Source organism: Phoxinus phoxinus (assembly GCF_949152265.1).
Source record: "Phoxinus phoxinus genome assembly, chromosome: 24".
Taxonomy (NCBI): domain Eukaryota; kingdom Metazoa; phylum Chordata; class Actinopteri; order Cypriniformes; family Leuciscidae; genus Phoxinus; species Phoxinus phoxinus.
This window is the reverse complement of record NC_136899.1, coordinates 25,058,147-25,076,590: the sequence shown is the minus strand read 5'-3', so window position 1 is coordinate 25,076,590 and position 18,444 is coordinate 25,058,147. Positions and strand designations below refer to the sequence as shown.

The window sequence follows — 18,444 nt, the reverse complement described above, 5'->3', positions numbered from 1 at the left end:
CTCTGAGATTAGCTGAACTCTGCGGTGAGTCTAGATCATGAAGTTCTTATACTCAAAGACGGGAGATGAAGGGGGTGAGGTTGCATTTGAATGTGTGTTTAAGGGGGTCAGTGAGCCAGAGAAGAAATGAAAGATAGATCATCAGGCGCTTCGGCTCAGCAATACCGAATAAAGCTTTTGCTAATGTGTTGGCGGTGGGCCTTGTTTGGGAAATCTCTGAAGCTCTTTGCAATGTAGCTTCATAAGAAAGTGCAAAAGAAATGTGTTTTATTTGTTTGCATGGGTAAATGGAGGCCAAACGAGAGTGAGGGATGAAGCCAGCGGGCAGGAACGAGGCAGATAGTTAATTACGCTAGGCTGAGCTTAGCAGTGTCTCAGGTTGCATTGTCTGGGTTTCTTTGTAGGAGCTGCTCTCTGGTGGGCTGCCATTTGCACTGTGAATAATCACAGTGTGTGTGTGTGTGTGTGTGTGCGTGTGTGTGGTATGATGGGAGAGGCCTTTCAAAAGAGCCAAGGGAAAGAGGGTTTCTTCTGTATGCCCTTTTTTTCTTTGTTTCTTTCCTCTTGGATGAGGGTTCAAAGAATGAGATCAGAGCAGCACCTACAGGCCAGGTTTGCCATGCGCTTGCGGCGAGAATGCATGTGTGTTACTGTGCACACACACACACACACACTGCGAAAGCCAGTACATATGAGAGGAGAGGGAAAAGTAACAACAAAGAATCTGAAACCTTTCAGAGGGGGCGGAAAAATCCCTCGTCTTTTCTACAGAATTGGGCGAGATGAATGAGGAGGGAGAGGATTCATTTTTCGAAAAGAGTGGAAACAAAACCTGTGGAGGACCAGCAGAAAGCAAGACAGAGTGTGAGAACGCAGAATCCTCCAGCCACAAAACCAATCCACTATCCCTCTGTCAGGAAGATGAAACGCAGAGGCGCTCCGCACGGTCTCACCAGGATGAGGTAAATCTATACCTCAGACTCTCTCTGGTCTCTCTCTGTATTGAGAGTTTTGTTGTTTGGACATTAAATACAGGAATTAATTAGTTTCCAGTAGAAGTGGAATGGAGAATTCTCTCCACACAAGTACAGTATGTGCCACGGACATGAAGGATACTTCCTGTGTTTTCTCAATAATAACTGAGACAGTGGTGCCCTCCACAGTTTCATAATGAACCGAAAATAGTTTTACGCTTTTCATAATAACATACGAGATCTGTAAGACTGAAAGGCACTGTGTTCTTTTACACGCGAGCAGATCCAAAACATCAGTCTCAGAGCGAACACCGCAAACTTCATCTGCATGTGCTGTGAGTTTAATGTGCACTTGGGAATACAACATGTGCCAGTTACATTTTATTTTATTATTTGTATAGTTTTTAATGTTTTTGTGGAGAGAAGTTTATGGAATGTAATATGCAATTTAGTAATGTGAAGCATTTTAATCCTGTTGTCTAGGTCTCTCTCCAGCTTTCCACCAACAGATCTTGAGGGTTTACGCTTACACATGAATAAATTAAGACATAAGTACTGTATTGTTACTACTTCAGGGTTACATTTATTAAATTATATTTTACAGTATATTTAAAAACAGGCACATGTCAATGCAAAGTAATTTGTCATTCTGTTGAGTTTGGTCACTGAAAGAGGTCTGAGCTCTTATTGCATTCAAGGTAAACCAGATTGATGCATTTTACTCTAAAATGTAAAAAAAAGTGTGACTTCTATATAGGGACCAGAATATCATAAGACATGTGTTTGGACTATTTTGACTTGGGACAGTAAGCAACCACCTAACAACCAGTCAACCCTAGCAACCACCTATAACACTAATACACATATAGCAACGCCCTGATAACCATATTAGTATCATGGTAGCAAGTCATGCATGGTTAGAAAAAAACTCACATTTCCTTTACAAAATGTAAAAATCTTTTTTTTTTTTCAAAAGAAGGTTTAACATTTGAGTAAACATAAACATGCATGCTGAGAGTGCTCTAGAAAACATTGCATTCAATTCAATATCAACATCTGATAAACATCTTAAAATTAGTTAATCCTACTTTTTTTTTTTTTTTTTTTTCAGTTGCACTCTGCTGGTTTTGCGTTTTTCACATTCCAAACTCCATTACATGAGGAATTTCTCTAACTAGGCTGATGCTAGTCAATGATGGACCAAAGCAAACCACAAAAAGCTCATAAAAGAAGTTCTGAAGACATTTTTACAACACACACACACACACACACTTAATTATAGCTTTATAATGCACGGTCCACTTTCATTAGATAGAATTGGCTAGAAAATTGCACTCCTCAGTAATAATGCACTGATTTGACGGCCTTTTGCAATTATTTTCCTTTATCAAACAATGTCCAGAATTCTGATTCCTCGTTCTGAGAAGAAATGAACAGCTAAGAAAGAAATTGTCAAAGAATTACTCTAATTCATTACCAAAAAAAAAAAATGGCGTTCTATCTCCACAATCCAACTCAAAAGTGTAACAGTGCTCACGTACAGTGCTTCATTCTGGGTTAACATAATTCACAATATCTTATCACACTGTAAGAATAAAATGGACAGACACGGAAGCTGTACTTTTACTCTCTTGAATAATAATGAGAAAGTAATTTGATGGTAAGATTCTCAAAACCATCCTCACTTGTTCCAGAAGAAGGAGACCTCGAGACCCTACATTATTACCCACAATTCCCCCTGCTAGCCGACGCAGCGTAAGCCTCACGCTGCCCTCCTCCAGCCCAGATGGGTCATCTCTAATTTATCACTAGGGAGAGGAACTTTTTAAAAATGATAAAGGAAATGCCACTCTAAAATCCCCACTGGACACAGACATCAGAACCGCACTGTACAAGCGGCAGGTGGGAATGTGAAGCGGGACACGTCAGGTTGCAATTAAAAACACAACCGGATGAACCACGCTGATGCAGAACAAGTGCTGCTGAAGGAGCTGTGCTGGGAAGTTCATGTCAGGTGACCACCCGCAGGGATCTCATTGGTTTGACGTAATCATCATAGAAATCGGCAGCAGCTTCATGTGCAACACAGAGAGTAGTGCTGCTCAACACAACACAAGAGACATGAGACTCAATGGACTATCAGCCTCAGTCACGACTCGCCACCGCACAATAATAAATCAGGACAAAACTATATTGATAGAGTCCACAATTACACATCATTTAAACCTGAGGGAATAGTTATTTTAAGGGGTGGTTGATTATGATTTCACTTAACTAACTGTAGTGAGTGTGTGATGTTGCTGTTTGATCATAAACAACATCTGCAAAGTTACAACGCTCAAAGTTCAAAGCAAAGGGAGATATTTGCTTTTAAAGAAAAGGACTACAACAAACGACTGGTAGGAACATCACTAGTGACATCACCAACCCTAGAATTTACATAAACCCCGCCCCCGGAACACGATTTATAGATTATCAAGACAGAATCAATAATCAATGACTAGAAGATAACTACACATACGCTGCATAAACTCATCAACTAATCATTCAGAAATGTCCTGTTGCTTCTCCATGTTGTCACTTCTTCTTGTGTCCCTCCATCTTTCTGACTCTGGTTTGAACATAAAAGGCTAAACGGTTTAGAAATATTCAGTGCATGTGTGTGTGAATGGAAGCTGCTAAGAATGAGCTGTTGAAGCTCCGCTCCCTGTGCCTATAAATTTGCATTTAAAGGGCGACACAAAACGGTGCGTTTTAGCTCACCTTTAAAAAGTGACAATTTTACCATGCTATATAAAAATATCTCTGCGGTATTTTGAGCTAAAACTTCACACACACACTCTGGGGACATCAGAGACTTATTTTACTTCTTGTGAATAGGGCATTATACCACCCCTTTTTTGTCTCCTGGCTTCTGCCGAAAATCCAAACCTTGTGAGTTGTTTAAAATGCATACTTTGGCATTCCTGACATGGTTAATAAAGAGAAAATAGCCAAGCTTAATTAAGCAGCTTACTCAAGGTCTATACAGAAGCCACAACATTATGCAAATTGAATGGAGGCTATATCGAACCGAGTCTGCTGTGAAGAGGGAAGGCAACTCAACAATTAGAGCCAATAAAAGTGAATGGGAAATGAAAGATTAAATGGATATTTAAGATGGCAATAAAGACATAATTGCTTAGAACTCTGTGATAAGCCAGTGGAGACGATGATCATACAGTGAGATAGACTGAGTGAATGTAAAGACATGCTTGGTGTGCGATATTCTTGTGTTTTTATTACGTTGTGCACTGTTGAATAAACTGCTCAAAAAATGTTGCTCTAGCCTAAAAACACTGCATACTGTCAGACAAAACCATACACTTACTGTAATTTACTAACTTATTTACAAGATTATGCATTACTTGTAAACATATTTTTTTTTAAATGATAAAAAACAAAAGACTTATTCACCAGCTGCATTCACAGTTATTGATTCAAACCAGTTTAAATCATTGAAAAGAATTTATTCAAAAGAGTGATTAATATGTGAATCTTACATCACATATACAGACTCTAACCAGCAAACTGATAATACCAAACACAAATCTGGATCAGGGTTATTATCGTTAACTAAAACCATATACAAAAAAAAAACATTATTATTTGAATAAATGTAAAAAAAAAAAATTAACTCGTTATTACTATTTCAACTAGTTGCCAAGGCAACATTTCTCATTTTTATTTAGTTTAAATAATAAAAAAATGACAATAGCTGACTAAAACTTAATTAAAAATTATAAAACACATATTTAAAATATATAATAAAAATATATAAACATACAAAAGGACAAAAATACTACAACTTTAACTAAAAATGTTTTTAATTGAATTCAAAATCTGACGTATTTATACAAAAAAAAAATATTAGTTTAATGATACTAAAATAACACTGATCTGGAGGGTTTAAAATGAAAATTAAAGTGTGTAATTTAACACAATTAAATTATTCCAAATCTGATTTTTTTTTTTTTTGCAAAAAGAAATTTATTACAAACATCTCTAACATTTGTATATATATATAAAAAAAAACGATACTACCAGATCTATTTTAGTAATAGTACTAAAAATACTAAAAAATGATACAGATCACTACTACGAAAGGAAAGTGAAAATACTAGCTACGGTAGTTTACATTTAGTGTGTGTGTGTGTGTGTGTGTGTGTGTGTGTGTGTGTGTGTGTGCTGTGTGTGTGTGTGTGTGTGTGTGTGTGTGTGTGTGTGTATGTGTGTGTGTTAACGTGCTTGAATAACAACAGAATTTCTGCATCTGTCTTGAAATCTGCCTGTCACTTCAAATAAGCACTCCATGCTAAGAGGGAAAAGGAGGGGAAAGGAGTGGAGAACAGGGATGGTGAAATAAGAAAAGAGGGCAGAGGTGCTGCGATGGCGTGTCTTGAGAAAGCCAGCCCGGGTCGGGTGGGGGGTGGGGTGTGGTGGGGGGTTCAGGCTAAGCTGTAATAGACTGAAGCTCAAATGAATGAGTCTGTCAGGCTGAGCTCAGGCCTTGACTGACTGTTCCTTTCAACCCGACATCCAACCCAGAGGCTCCTCCACGCAAGACGCCTTCCCTAATGATGATGCACGACTCTCTGTGTCACGGCCCTCGAGGTGCTGGGGGGGGGGGGGGGGGGGGGGGCTCTGCAAACTGCTGGGGAATGAGAAACTGAGACCACCTGAATTGCAAACAAGCAGCCGAACCTCTGTCACAGCCGTTTCAATGGGCCGAAGAAAGAGAAGTGGGGGGAAAGAGTGAAATGGATGCTGGCGGTTCGAGAAAATCGATTGCGAAAATTAATAAGTGAATTCCCTGCAGCACGCCTGGCACCTCAAACATCTCAATCTCCTTCCTCTCCTCTTTCTTTTATTTCTCTTCTCTCCGCGAGAGGGAGAGGAATGTGAAACGCCATTAGACACTTCCACCGATACATTGACAAAAGAGCTGAGTTTCAAACACACTCCACGTCTATGGAGACCGCAGCCCTCGTTTTGTAAGGTTAGTGAAATCCTCACCCAACATCGTGGGTGTCATTCTCTCAGTGTTCTCTCATTCACAATCCTTCTTCCATAGAAATACTGTATTCAATAATCTCTCCTTGACTCCTGAGTCCACTCTTAAGTCAAACAAAAAACCCAATAATAAAATAAATAAATATATGTGTGGAGATCAGCGCAGTTACCCGGAGTTAAGAGGCAGAGAGCTAGGTAGAGCGTGAGACCAGTACCTGTTCTTGGCGCTCCAGCCACTGGTCCACCATGGGATGGTTGGCACTGAGAGAGGAGCGGGCGTTTTCCCTCTGAAACTGAGACGCCCAGGGGACGCCATCACGGGGCAGGCTGCGGTACGCTTCCAGATCCTTACCCTGGAAAACACCATGCAGGTAATACAAGAGGCCGCTTACACCTGGTATTAAACTCACAATGAAAGCAAAATTTAAGATTTTTGATTTCTGTGGTGTTTATTATCAATGATTGATATATGTGCAGTGCACCATTATTTATGTTCCCTCATAATTTTTTATTCAGAATAATCAGAATATCTTTCCCTTCCTCTTGCAGCATCTCTTCTCTTCTCTGATGAAGAGGGCGGGGCTATATCCTGTCACTCACATGAGATCAGCCAATAGCAAACCACAACCATCCAATCAATTCCTCACAGACACAATCAAGCCCCGCCCACATTTGTTCTTGTTCCAGAAGCGTTTCACTCGATATACGTCACAATAGAGAAGAAAAGACTATTGTAACTTCTGTTTCATGCTGACTTTTTAAGGGTTAATAAACCCAAAAATTAACACAGGCTCATTGGAAATATGTATCTATCTACATTTTTGTAAAACTACAAAAACATACTTATGCATACAATTCACAGCAGTTTCTATCTAAAAGAAACAGTAGTGGCAGTAAAACACCAACAACTTTCATCCATTATCGTGTGTGTGTGTGTGTGTGTGTGTGTGTGTGTGTGTGTGTGTGTGTGTGTGTGTGTGTGTGTGTGTGTGTGCGCCGTATAGCTATTACACAAACACAGACTGGGTTTTAATAATATGAATACCAATTTCCTTAAATATGTGGTGTGCAATATAGCAATGCCTTACTGAAAACCCAGATTAAACTCACTGTGCAATGGATGGTGTACGAAGCTCATATTGGATCCAAGCCCAACAATGATATCATTCAGGCCACCTAAATTTATTGGGCACGCTAATTTATTTTCTCACTAATAAGGAGCTCCATTACAAGCTACTAATTCACACCATGTCTCTAATGTTACACTGCATGTTTTCACAAAGGTGAAGTCAAACGCCCTCTGGCAGCGGAGCTCAAGTCAAGTCTCCATTTGAAGAGTTTTTAGAGCAAACCTAAAACAGGTTATCCTGTGACACACGGGGCCTTCGCCTAGAAAGCCTACTGAGCGCCGTTGCTCTTGGCTAATGACCCAGTCTGAACAATGAGGAGGAAGAAAAAGAGTTTCCAGTTATAGCATGAGCCAATTCACAACCGGACATCACCGCGATCCCATACAGAGTTGGAACACAACGTGATTTTGATGTTCCTGCATGGTAAAATGATCTATATAGGTAATCCTGACATTAAACAGCGGGATAAAATAGAGGAGGAAGAGGCACAGCGAGGAACATGAAGAACAACAGGTCAACGGCTCATAGGATGAGTGAAGAATTCATACAGATGGCCTTATGAATGAGGATGCTGTAGTGATCGAGGCATTGCCTCCAAATGCAGCAGGAGGCCTATAGGTTTCTTATAGTCCAGGAAGAGATACTGAGAGACAGATGTTACACTCCATATGAGAAAATATCCATGAAGACCAAACAATGCTTTGCAAAAACACAGAAGAAGCCACATTCTCTCTAATAAGGAGGATCTCAAATCAATGATAGTGCTATGCTCTTAAGGAACACTCCACTTTGTTGGGAAATAGGCTCATTTTCCAACTCCCTAGAGTTAAACATTTGAGTTTTATCATTTTCGAATCCATTCAGTTGATCTCCGGGTCTGGCGGTAGCACTTTTAGCATAAATCATAGAATCTGATTAGACCGTTAGCATCTCTCTCAAAAAAAATGACCAAAGAGTTTCCAGTTTCTATATTTTTCCTATTTAAAAGTTGACTCTTCTGTAGTTACATCGTGTACTAAGACCGACAGAAAGTTGCAATCTGGTCAATAGGAACTATACTCTCATTCCGGCAGCAGTTTTTTTATTATTACGCAGGAATGAGAGTATAGTTCCTAGTCATATTGGCCTCAAATCGCAACTTTTAATTTTCTGTTGGTCTTAGTACACGATGTAAAATATAAATAGGAAAAATATTGAAACTCTTTGGTCATTCTTTTGAGAGAAATGCTAACGGTCTAATCAGATTCAATGATCTATGCTAAGCTATGCTAAAATTGCTACTGCCACCAGACCCGGAGATCGGCTTAATGGATTCAAAAACAGTAAAACTGTTTAACTCTAGGGGAGCTGGAAAATGAGTGTTCCTTTAAACTTCATGTTAAGAGATAATGCCATGACACTGTTAATTCGTCTGAATACAACATAATAAAAAAATAAATACATTAAAATGCAATGTATACACATAATGATTGGAATACATATTTTATATGATGAATATATTTTAATTAAGTAAATAAATAAACATTGCAAGGTTAGTTCAAGTTGTAAAATGTCAAAGAATTAGATGTAAGGATATTATTTATTTTACTTTTGCCTTGATGGTTGCACCACATGACATTGAAAAAAAAAAACCTGACATTTTAAAATTAGGCTACATATTTTAATTATTTTCCTTTTTGTTTATCTTGAACAGTCATTGACCCTCAGACCAGCAAGTCTTGGCCAGATGAAATGAGATAGTTATATTCAAAAGTTGTAAGATGTATCCAAAAAAAAAAAGCCACAGAGTTTCGGAGAAGTACTAATTTCTGCATATCAGCCGACAGCCAAGATGCAAATACTCAACATTTCTTCTCAGTGCCAGCTATTCTTACTTCAAGGTGAACTAACACCTTTATGTTCATTTCACGAATTCACTGGTGCTAAAATAGAGCACATTTATATTCACCCCGACGCTTATCGTCATCTGACAGTATCAACCAAAAACAGACCTTCCAAACACCTCAAGCTTTTCTTACGAAATCCCACAAAAACAATCAATAAATAAATGATCCGGTGCAGAACGAAAGGTAAAAAATAACAGCTTAATTCTTCTGCTCTGCTAAAATAAGAGTGTGGTGTTTGGATTATGGAAGAAACCGACAAGCAAAGTGCTTTTAAACAGGATTACTAGTGAACGGCATGAGACGCGCTAATCTCATCGAGGGTTGCGGTGTCACATTCGGAGTACTCCATCTTCCCTCGCTCCCTCCCCTTTGCCCTTCTTTTAATTTGCAATATTGCTGTTTCAAAGCACTGAAGGCTTGTCATCGCTGCAAAAGAGCAGCCATTTTGCAAGGATAATTGGCCTCTTTTTCATTGGCTGCCTTGGGGAGACTAGGGAGGAAAACAGAGAATCTGCCTCTCTTTGATTCATTTAAAGCCAAAGGCATTGACCATCGCAATGAGGCCAGAATCAAGAGGGAAGCGACAAACAAAGAAAGCAGATCCCATTCTTCTTACAGCAAAGACTTATGGTTCCATAACCAAGAGAGTTCCAGGTCAACAACGAACAGGGGCAACGGTCATCTAGAATATCTCAAGATGAATGAGACGGAGCAAAGGGAAGCCACTTGTTACGAGTTGTCCTAAAAATGCTCCAATTGGTGTAAATTGCTTCGATTTGTGCCAGACAAAAATCATAAACCCTACACTTACTGAGCCTGTAATATCAGCCTGTCACTGAAAAAAAAAAAAAATACAACGGAATTGATAACACAATATTCTTAAAATGTTGGTCAATCACATAATGATGTAGCCTAGTGGAAAAACAATAACCCTAATGAGAATTTACATGGTAGACCAATTAAAAAAAGATAATCGATAGTAATTGCTCAGATAAGTTTTTTTTGGTTTGTAAATCAGACTACACTGGTGTTGTAGACTGCAAAATAACATTCTCTAATTGGGTAAATGTGATGTTTTGTTTTGTTTTAAAGCTGTAGCGCAGGAAACACTGGAATATCCATGATTGAAGCAAGACTCAAAAATGTATCCCCTCAGCTAAAACTTCACATTTTCTCCAACATTAAGGCCCATTCAACTCTATTAACGTCCACATAAGACGTCATAACATTCTGTTTATTATAAGCGCGTGACACTTTAAATGCTTAGGCTTTTTTTTAAAGGCACACCACGGACTTTGTGACCTACATATTTGAAGCATATGAGTTATTTTAAATGATTCCTCAGGCCAATATACAGCGCTTGACACTATCAATGCTCCGAGCGGGGCAGCTCTCTTGAAATATCGCCTATGTAAGTTTGGAGAAGACGCACCGTCTTTGGCCAGGTCATGTGACCTGGAGAATGCCTGGAGAACGAATCACTTTACGACCGTCACGTGACCACAAGCTCTGATATGCTCAAGGAGCTAACGCTTTTGCTACTATTTTTCCGCCTGCTCGACTCCTGGATATGGCTGAGACAAGGAAAAAGTTTAAAACTGCTTCTGAGGAGGCAAAAAAGAGAAAGCGCGAGAGGGATTGTGGATGTCTTCTTGACTTTTGCGACAGTGCTGCGGCGCTTGTGGCCTCTAGGGACGCTCAACGTGAAAGTTACAGGTCTAGCGCCCCTAGTGGCCAAAAGTTCCGCGGTGTGCCTTTAAGTCGGGTGGATTGTAATTGGCTGTCAATCTTTTCATTGTTCATCAGGTAGTAAATCGTTCTGAAAGTGAATCCAATGATAACGTGCCTTTATGTCCTTATTATAGCTGTGGTGTGGACTTCCCTATTCTCATAGGATTATAAATATTATAAAAAATATATAGTTATAGTCCTTGGTCTGAATGGCCATTTATTATTATATGCATGTATTTATAATACACAGCTACTTTAGAATGGTTTATTGTATAATGTCTATGATTTTGCCTCCATAGGTGTAGTTACAACATCTACATGTACTAACCAGCCAAACCTTGACTACTATGTCTTTTAAGCAAGTTCAGAAAGGCACTTTCCCTAACTCTGTCCCTTAAAGGGGTGGTAAAATGTCATTTTCACAAGATGTAAAATAAATATCTGATGTCCCCAGAGTGTGTGTGTGAAGTATTAGCACAAAATAGCCCACAGATATTTTTATAAAGCATGTTAAAATTGTCATTTTTTGAGGATTTGCAAAAAATGCAACGTTTTGTGCCTGGCCCTTTAAATGCAAATGAGCTGCTGCAGAGGGCGGGGTTTCAAGAGCTCGTGTGTGTTAGCAGCTGCGATTACCTTACACACACACACTAAAATGACAGAAACTGTTCTGCCTTTTATGTTTAAATGTCAGACAAAGATGGAGAGACTCAAGAAGAAGTGACAACATGTAGAAGCAACAGGATGTCTCTGAATGGTTAGTTGATGAGTTTATGTTGCTGATGTGGAGTTAACTATCTTTAATTAGCATATTCTGTCATGATAATCTATAAATCGCTCGTATAGGAACTGTTGTGAGATGCACACAGAGTGACTTTCTATTGCATGTGAAAAGATGGATGCTAAAGTTTGAGCTGACTCACAAATGTGCTCGACTACAACAACTCTTCCTCTTCTCAACACTGACTGTGTGTTCAGGGGGCGGGGCTTATGTAAATTTTAGGGTTGGTGATATCACTAACCCGGAGGAATGTCGTGTAGTTCCTACCAGCCGTTTGTTGTAGTCCTTTTCTTTAAAAGCAAATATCTTCCTTTGCTTTGAACTGTGAGCGTTGTAACTTTGCAGATGTTGTTTGTGATCAAACAGCAACATTACACACTAAAGTTAGAAAAGTGAAATCATACTTTACCACCCCTTTAAATTAATGTTCTTTATGCTGCTTTCCAAAAAAACTGAAATAGACCAGGCAATAAACTCACCTTCTGCTCTAGACTATTGGTTCCGCTGGTGGTGTTGGCTTTCATAAACCCAGCCGTGGTGGACCAGCGCGTGGGATTCTTACGAGACGGTTCCTCTGGCTGAAGCTGGGCTTCGGGAAGACCGGCCAGGGCTGGATCACTGCTACGCCGTACATGCAAGGGCATGTCTGAAACAGAGAGATGAGAAAGATCTGGTTAACAGCATATGTTCATGCATCTCACTCCAAAAACTGGGGTATCTTCACAACGGTGCAATAACACATCCTTCCCATATGACCACAGATAACAAACACAACACTTCGGCTCGATTTCCTACAGAAAGGCCCTTTTCAGTCCCACAAAAGTGTGACAGGGACACAGTAGTGCACTTATGTCTGACACAAAGCCAGTTCCTTCGAGCATTGCAAAGAAAGGCGGTGGCAATAGGAGCATTTAGCTGGGCTTGTTCTGTGGCACGCGCGCACCACACACGCTGGTGAGAGAGATGTGAGCGGCGAGACAGAGGTGTCCCAGTGCTGCGGAGCTGTAATGGGTTTGAACTGCAGGGCAGGTGGGGGGGGATTAGTCAGATACCGGTTCACTCTTCCGGTCTCACACGGCTCAGATCGCGGCTCTGCTTTTTAGGGCTCTGTGCTCGTGGGCATGTACAAACTAGACCTATTTTTACTTTTTACTAACATGTTCTATTAAGTATATTTAAAGCACTATATAGGAACATGTCAATATAATACACCTACAATTGTATTAGGGGTGTAACTGTTCACAAAATTCACGGTTCGGTTCGATACGACACAGTCACGGTTCGTTATGTTTTTCCGAATTTCCTTGATTTTTAATTAATTTAAAATAAAATAAATTAAATAAGGGTGAGTTTTCCTACATCTTGAAACTTTTGGTTTTATAAATGGGGGTAATCTTTGAAGGATGAACAAATAATGTTTTGGTAATCACATTAAAAATAATATTTGAGTTTTGAAGTGCTGGAAAAGGATGTGTGAAGTACTTGAAAGCATTTTAGTGTTACTACAGTAAATCCATGGTGAATGTTGCTGATCTGTGGACTTAAAGCCTATAACTAGCTCATTCACGGCACAATGTTTCTCCTGGTTTCCACGTCAGTGATGTTTGATATAATAGAGATATACAGTTAATAACAGAGAAATTTGAATGCTAGATCTTGCAGCGATGTTATTACTTCAGTGGCGAATTCAAATGCTTTCTTTACTGGATCTCTTCACTGTGTAGTAACTGTGTCGCTTGATCAAGATCGGCTCGCGCTGATGCGCTGCACTGACATTCCTCCAAACTGATAAACGGTCTGTGAAGCACGAAATAATGAGCAGCGCAGTTTCGTTCCGCTTGCTGGGCAACGTTGTGGTGTCAACGCGACTGCTAACAAAAATTTGGTTGCACTGAATCGTTCGGTTTGTAATGTATAACGAACCGAAAGCCTCGTACCGAACGGTTCAATGTGAATATGTGTATCATTACACCCCTAAACTGTAACCATAAAATAATACTGGCCTATGCATATATTTATTGCTTTAAAAAAAAAAAGAAAAAAAAAAGGTATACAGTATTGCTTTAACCTGTTAACTATCCGTGTCACGGGCTGATAGAGTGACACTTGGCATGCTTGTTCCCCGTCACATATTTTAGTATGTAAAACATCATACAAATTAGGTAACATTCGAAAGCTTAAAAACTCAAAATCCCTTCTGTGAAAAGAGTTTTGAAATTGAACACTGCTTTGCCATGGAAACAGTACGTTAAAACCTTTTTTATGATATCAACTTTAAATCTGTAACACAACTTGAAATTTAGAACATGTGACTGATTTTATAGCAACTGTACAGCCCAAATTATTTTGTAAAACAATTTTATACAATAAATATATAAAATATAACATGTTTAATTCAGGTAATTCAGGCTTTACAGTATACCTAAACCTTTGTAAAAAAAAAAAAAAATACACTTTCCTTTTTGGGAAGTGAAATATTCTACTGACTGTCTTCTTTAAAAAAGAGACTTAAAAAGAGAAGTCTCTGTTACTAATTCGCAAACGGCACGTTTAGAGCAGCAACAGCTTTATTCGTTTTTGAGAAATTGTTGGAGTAACAAGGAGGTAGCAAGATTGTGCAAAGCTTTTTCAGTTGAATAAACAAGTTAATAGTGAGAAACTTATTATTGCCTTATTACTATTATAAGACAATATTGCCAGTTAATTTGTGAATTGTTGCTCTACCAACAAAAAATAGTTCAAAAGAAAGACAAAGGCAATTTAAAAATGTAACCCAATGGCTGGGTTTGTCCATATTTTACCAAAAATTGGGTTAAAACAACCCAGCATTTTTTAGTGTATGGAACGTGAAAACTGATACATTTTGTTGAATTCCACATTCTTGGAAAGCTACTCGATCTGATATTAGGAATATTGGAAATGTTGTATAATGCATCATATGAACAGTTGACCTATAAATGACAACTCTGTCGCCATCATGTAATTTTAAGCCTTTTTGATGACATACTTTCTTCCAGGGAACGCAAAATGTAGATTTCAAATTGCCAAACTTGGCAATATAATGGACATGAGAGTACAGTATTTAATTTAAAGTTCTCCATTTTATTGATATCCAAGAAAATATAAAACCAGTTCAGATTAAAATAGCCACAGACAGTGACATTTTAGACCCGAGGGGAAAAAATAACCTCCCCCAGGGAACCTTGTTTTCCCCTTGCCAGTGTCTGTGCCATGTGTTAGCCACAGTCAGCGTTCACATGTCCTCTGCAGTTGTGTCTGAGTGTCGACAGGCAGATTCACTGTTAGTGTCTTGCCACCTGGCAGAAGCTCTGAGCGCTTGCATTTTCTCAGCTCTCTGGTCTCTGGGTTTATGACTTGCTACAAGTGTATGTGGTACATCCATAATTATGCAAATGTCCCAGCAACCACCTGTCATCCCTCGACAACGTCTTGCCACAGCATATGCCCATATTGCGACTACCATCTGATACCGTACGCATGCATATGCAGCTTACAGAAAGTCACAATTTTACACACATCGAATGTTTCGGTCAGGCCACAACTCACCACATGAGGTCCCAATGAAAACAGACCCGTGAAATCCGAATAGCCTGAGGCCGTACAAAAATACTCACTAGACCAAGGGAGGCCCTATTATTCAATTACGAACTGAACTCAATAATGATTTTTAATACACTTCCTTTTGTCGGTGTTCAGTTCACATTCAGTTCACGGCTGTAATGACGAGGCCCCTCAGTCGAAGTGTAACTGTATAACTCTAACCTATGTCTGTGATTATATTCAATAATTAGCTTAAGGCCAAGATGGCTCGAAACGCACAGAGATGGGTCTCAAGAAAAAAAAATAAAGATCAAATAACATCCAAATACGTTGTCCCGGCCTCCATAAAATTACATTACATATTACTAACGTCAAACAAGAAGTGACATGCGGATTGCAGATAATGGGAGCGGGAACTAATGGGGCTTTCAGAGAACAACGCAACAAAGGCAAAAACTATGTTTTATTGAATGTGACATGGTTGTTGAACTCGGCCAAATCGCATCTGATCAGAACATCAAAAATTATGCAGAAGTATGAAGGAAGCCAAAATATGTATGTGGAACCTATTACAGAGGAAGTCGGGAAATGTTGGGAAAAGCACCAATTTTGAAGAAATATTTTAAATCATGTTGAAGATGAGGCATGAACGAATCCACGTGGAACTTCTCAACAAACCTCATTCTTTTCTGTCCAATTTTTGGTATTTTTCTTTTTTATGGTTCTAAAGTTCCCATTTTGCTCACAGCAGATTTCTCTGAATATGTTCTGGGAGCAGGTGGTTGCTCGTCTGATGCATGTGTTCATATCCTTATTTGATTTTCTTTAAAGAATCTAATCACAAAATCTTTGAAGAGAATCAAACCACATGCTCATCAGCAACATGTTGCATTATTATACTAATTTGCTCAATGCGGGTAAATATTTCTCGTTTCCTGGCGTAATTAATGCAACTCATAGATGTTCTGCAAAATTAATCTTCAACTTTCCACATCCAAAGACAAAAATATCAGTTACGTAAGCCAAAAAGTGTGTCATTTGACTTCTCTATCAATACATCAACCAACTTTCTCATGCACAAACGATACTGGGGTGGAAATCACATGAGTTTAAAATATTTCTGCATTTTTTAATATGAGAAAACGTCTGCATTTTTTTTTAAACCGGCCATTTTTAGAAGTACAATGAGAGCATGGATTGCAGAAAGCATGTGATGCTGCTCTGACAATATTGCTTTTGTTGAACAGCCCATCTAGTAAGTACACATAGAGGACACACGACCCCGTTTCATCCCTTTCTCCCTCTCGCGCCACTCCAGCCAATATGGGTTCCTAATGTGTGATCGGATTAGCTTTCCTCGGCCAGAAATTGGCTTCCCCTGCGTTTAATAACCAAGACGACCACTTAAAGGCCTGTACCCATCGATCTCAGGTGTGTTAGGGGTATGACCAGGCCCTCTAATGAGACCAAGCACCAATTTCAGCTCTCCATGGAGGATTATGAATAGAGGGGGAAACACAGGCCTGCAAATAACCTAGACACCAAAGATGGGGTTAAAGTCACCAGGGACGCCCTCTCAGACATCATATTTACATCTCTAATCCACCGCCTCTCGTTGAGAAGCGTGTGGCGGAGATTTGTGGATTAGTCTGTAATTGAGGGAGAATATTCACTGGTATCTCCACACAAAGCCTTCATTCACAGAGAGTCACCTTTACTCTAAAATCTACCGAAATGTAGATAGGACTCTTCACACTGATCTTTCGCGTCATAATTTCATCTCTAACTTTAAGTCGTTCCTCTATAAACCTTGTGTTTTCTGCTTCGCTGAGTTGGCACTAATAACATGCAATTTACTTCTGACTTTTCAAACACAGGGCTCTCTAATATATTACTTACTGCTTCCAATCATTTAAATTGCCCGTGTGTCCATTTTGTCCTTGCGGGCCGCTTACCTGCCAACGGAAAGTGTCCCTGACTGGCTGCCAGTAGTGGGTAATGGAGAGGACGGGGGACGCTGAGGAATACTGATAAGGCTGTGGAAGAGGACAGTGAGATGAGCAGAAGTAGGTATACACCAATCCTGTACTTCTCATTTCACCCATACCCCCCCCCCCCTCATTTCACCCATCCCCCCCCCCCCCCCCCCCCCCCCGCCTTCAGTCGCCTTTCATATGTTGCAAATGAAATGATTGGCTAAACCGGGCATAATTTTATGGATTTCTACGGATGTTACAAATACGACCTTGGTTTTCTGATGGATAAATATTCTATGCTTCAAGGACTAACCAGCATCTGAACGTTTAGAGGGCCGAGGAGTCTAATTGAAGGGGCTGAGTTAATAAAATATGAAATAATGTCTTTGCTGGAACTCTTTTTAAAGAGTCAAGTGTCACCAGAGCATCCATATTGATATCTCTGGAGGTTTAGGCAGGGACCTCTTTCAACTATATCTCAACCTGCATTTGCATTTGCCAATGGGGTACAAAAAGTCTTCCTAAAGGAGGTAGCTTAACTTTGGAAAAATAGACTTTTTATTGCATGGGGGCACTGGAAAAGCTTTCAAAGGGAATATCTTGGAATTTGTTCAGACTTGAGATGACTGTCGCACGCTGAATAATGCTCGATTTAGAGCTAATCTTGAGTAGATCTGAATAAGGCAGAGTTCGGGTTTTGTATACAGTGTGGATGTGTGTTCTCCAGGGAAGAATGTCGGAGGACACGCTGGGAGGATTTGGAGATGTAGAGGAAGAGTGAGTGTCCTGCTTGAGTGCTGGAGCATTGCGACTGGGCAGCGCCTGTGCGTTTCGACACGCTGGAATGAGAGAGGTTCCAGTCTGTAGATGTAAAAGTGAGAGTGGTGATAAGAAACCAGAACTGAAAAAAGAAATATAACTATGAGAGTGAAAGATAAGGGGATTCAAGAACAGAGACACTGAGAGGAAGATAATGAAACTTCCGGACACAACTGTCACAATTCAACCTTCAACTTTAGTATATATATATATTAAAATAAATGCTGTTATATATATACTAAAATTCTCTTTGTGTCTTCAGCAGTGTTGTTTTATAGGATCGTTGAGATAATATTTTTATATATATATATATATATATATATATATATATATATATATATATATATAAATATATTTTGGAAAAAAAAAACAATCCGTTTTTTTTTTGCTTTTTTTTCATTTTCATTGTATTTTTAAGATTGTAGTAATATTGTTGCATGTTTTAGTCATTGTATCAGTTTTTTGTTTAAATATCTATTTGCTTTAGTTTTTATTCATTTTTTTTATTGCAGTTTTACTTTTAGTTATTTTAGT

The 18,444-nt window shown here is 39.2% G+C and overlaps 1 protein-coding gene across 1 annotated transcript in view; it reads right to left on the bottom strand.

Moving 5' to 3' along the window:
• The window catches only part of LOC306993027 (partitioning defective 3 homolog), a gene marked incomplete at its 5' end in the record, with an annotated part of 169,959 nt that overhangs the window by 116,311 nt on the left and 35,204 nt on the right, over nt 1-18,444 (bottom strand). The window contains 2 exons of the mRNA XM_079602458.1: nt 6,242-6,379; nt 12,034-12,200. Coding sequence (XP_079458584.1) covers nt 6,242-6,379; nt 12,034-12,200 — 305 coding nt within the window. The remainder of the gene's footprint in view (nt 1-6,241; nt 6,380-12,033; nt 12,201-18,444) is intronic.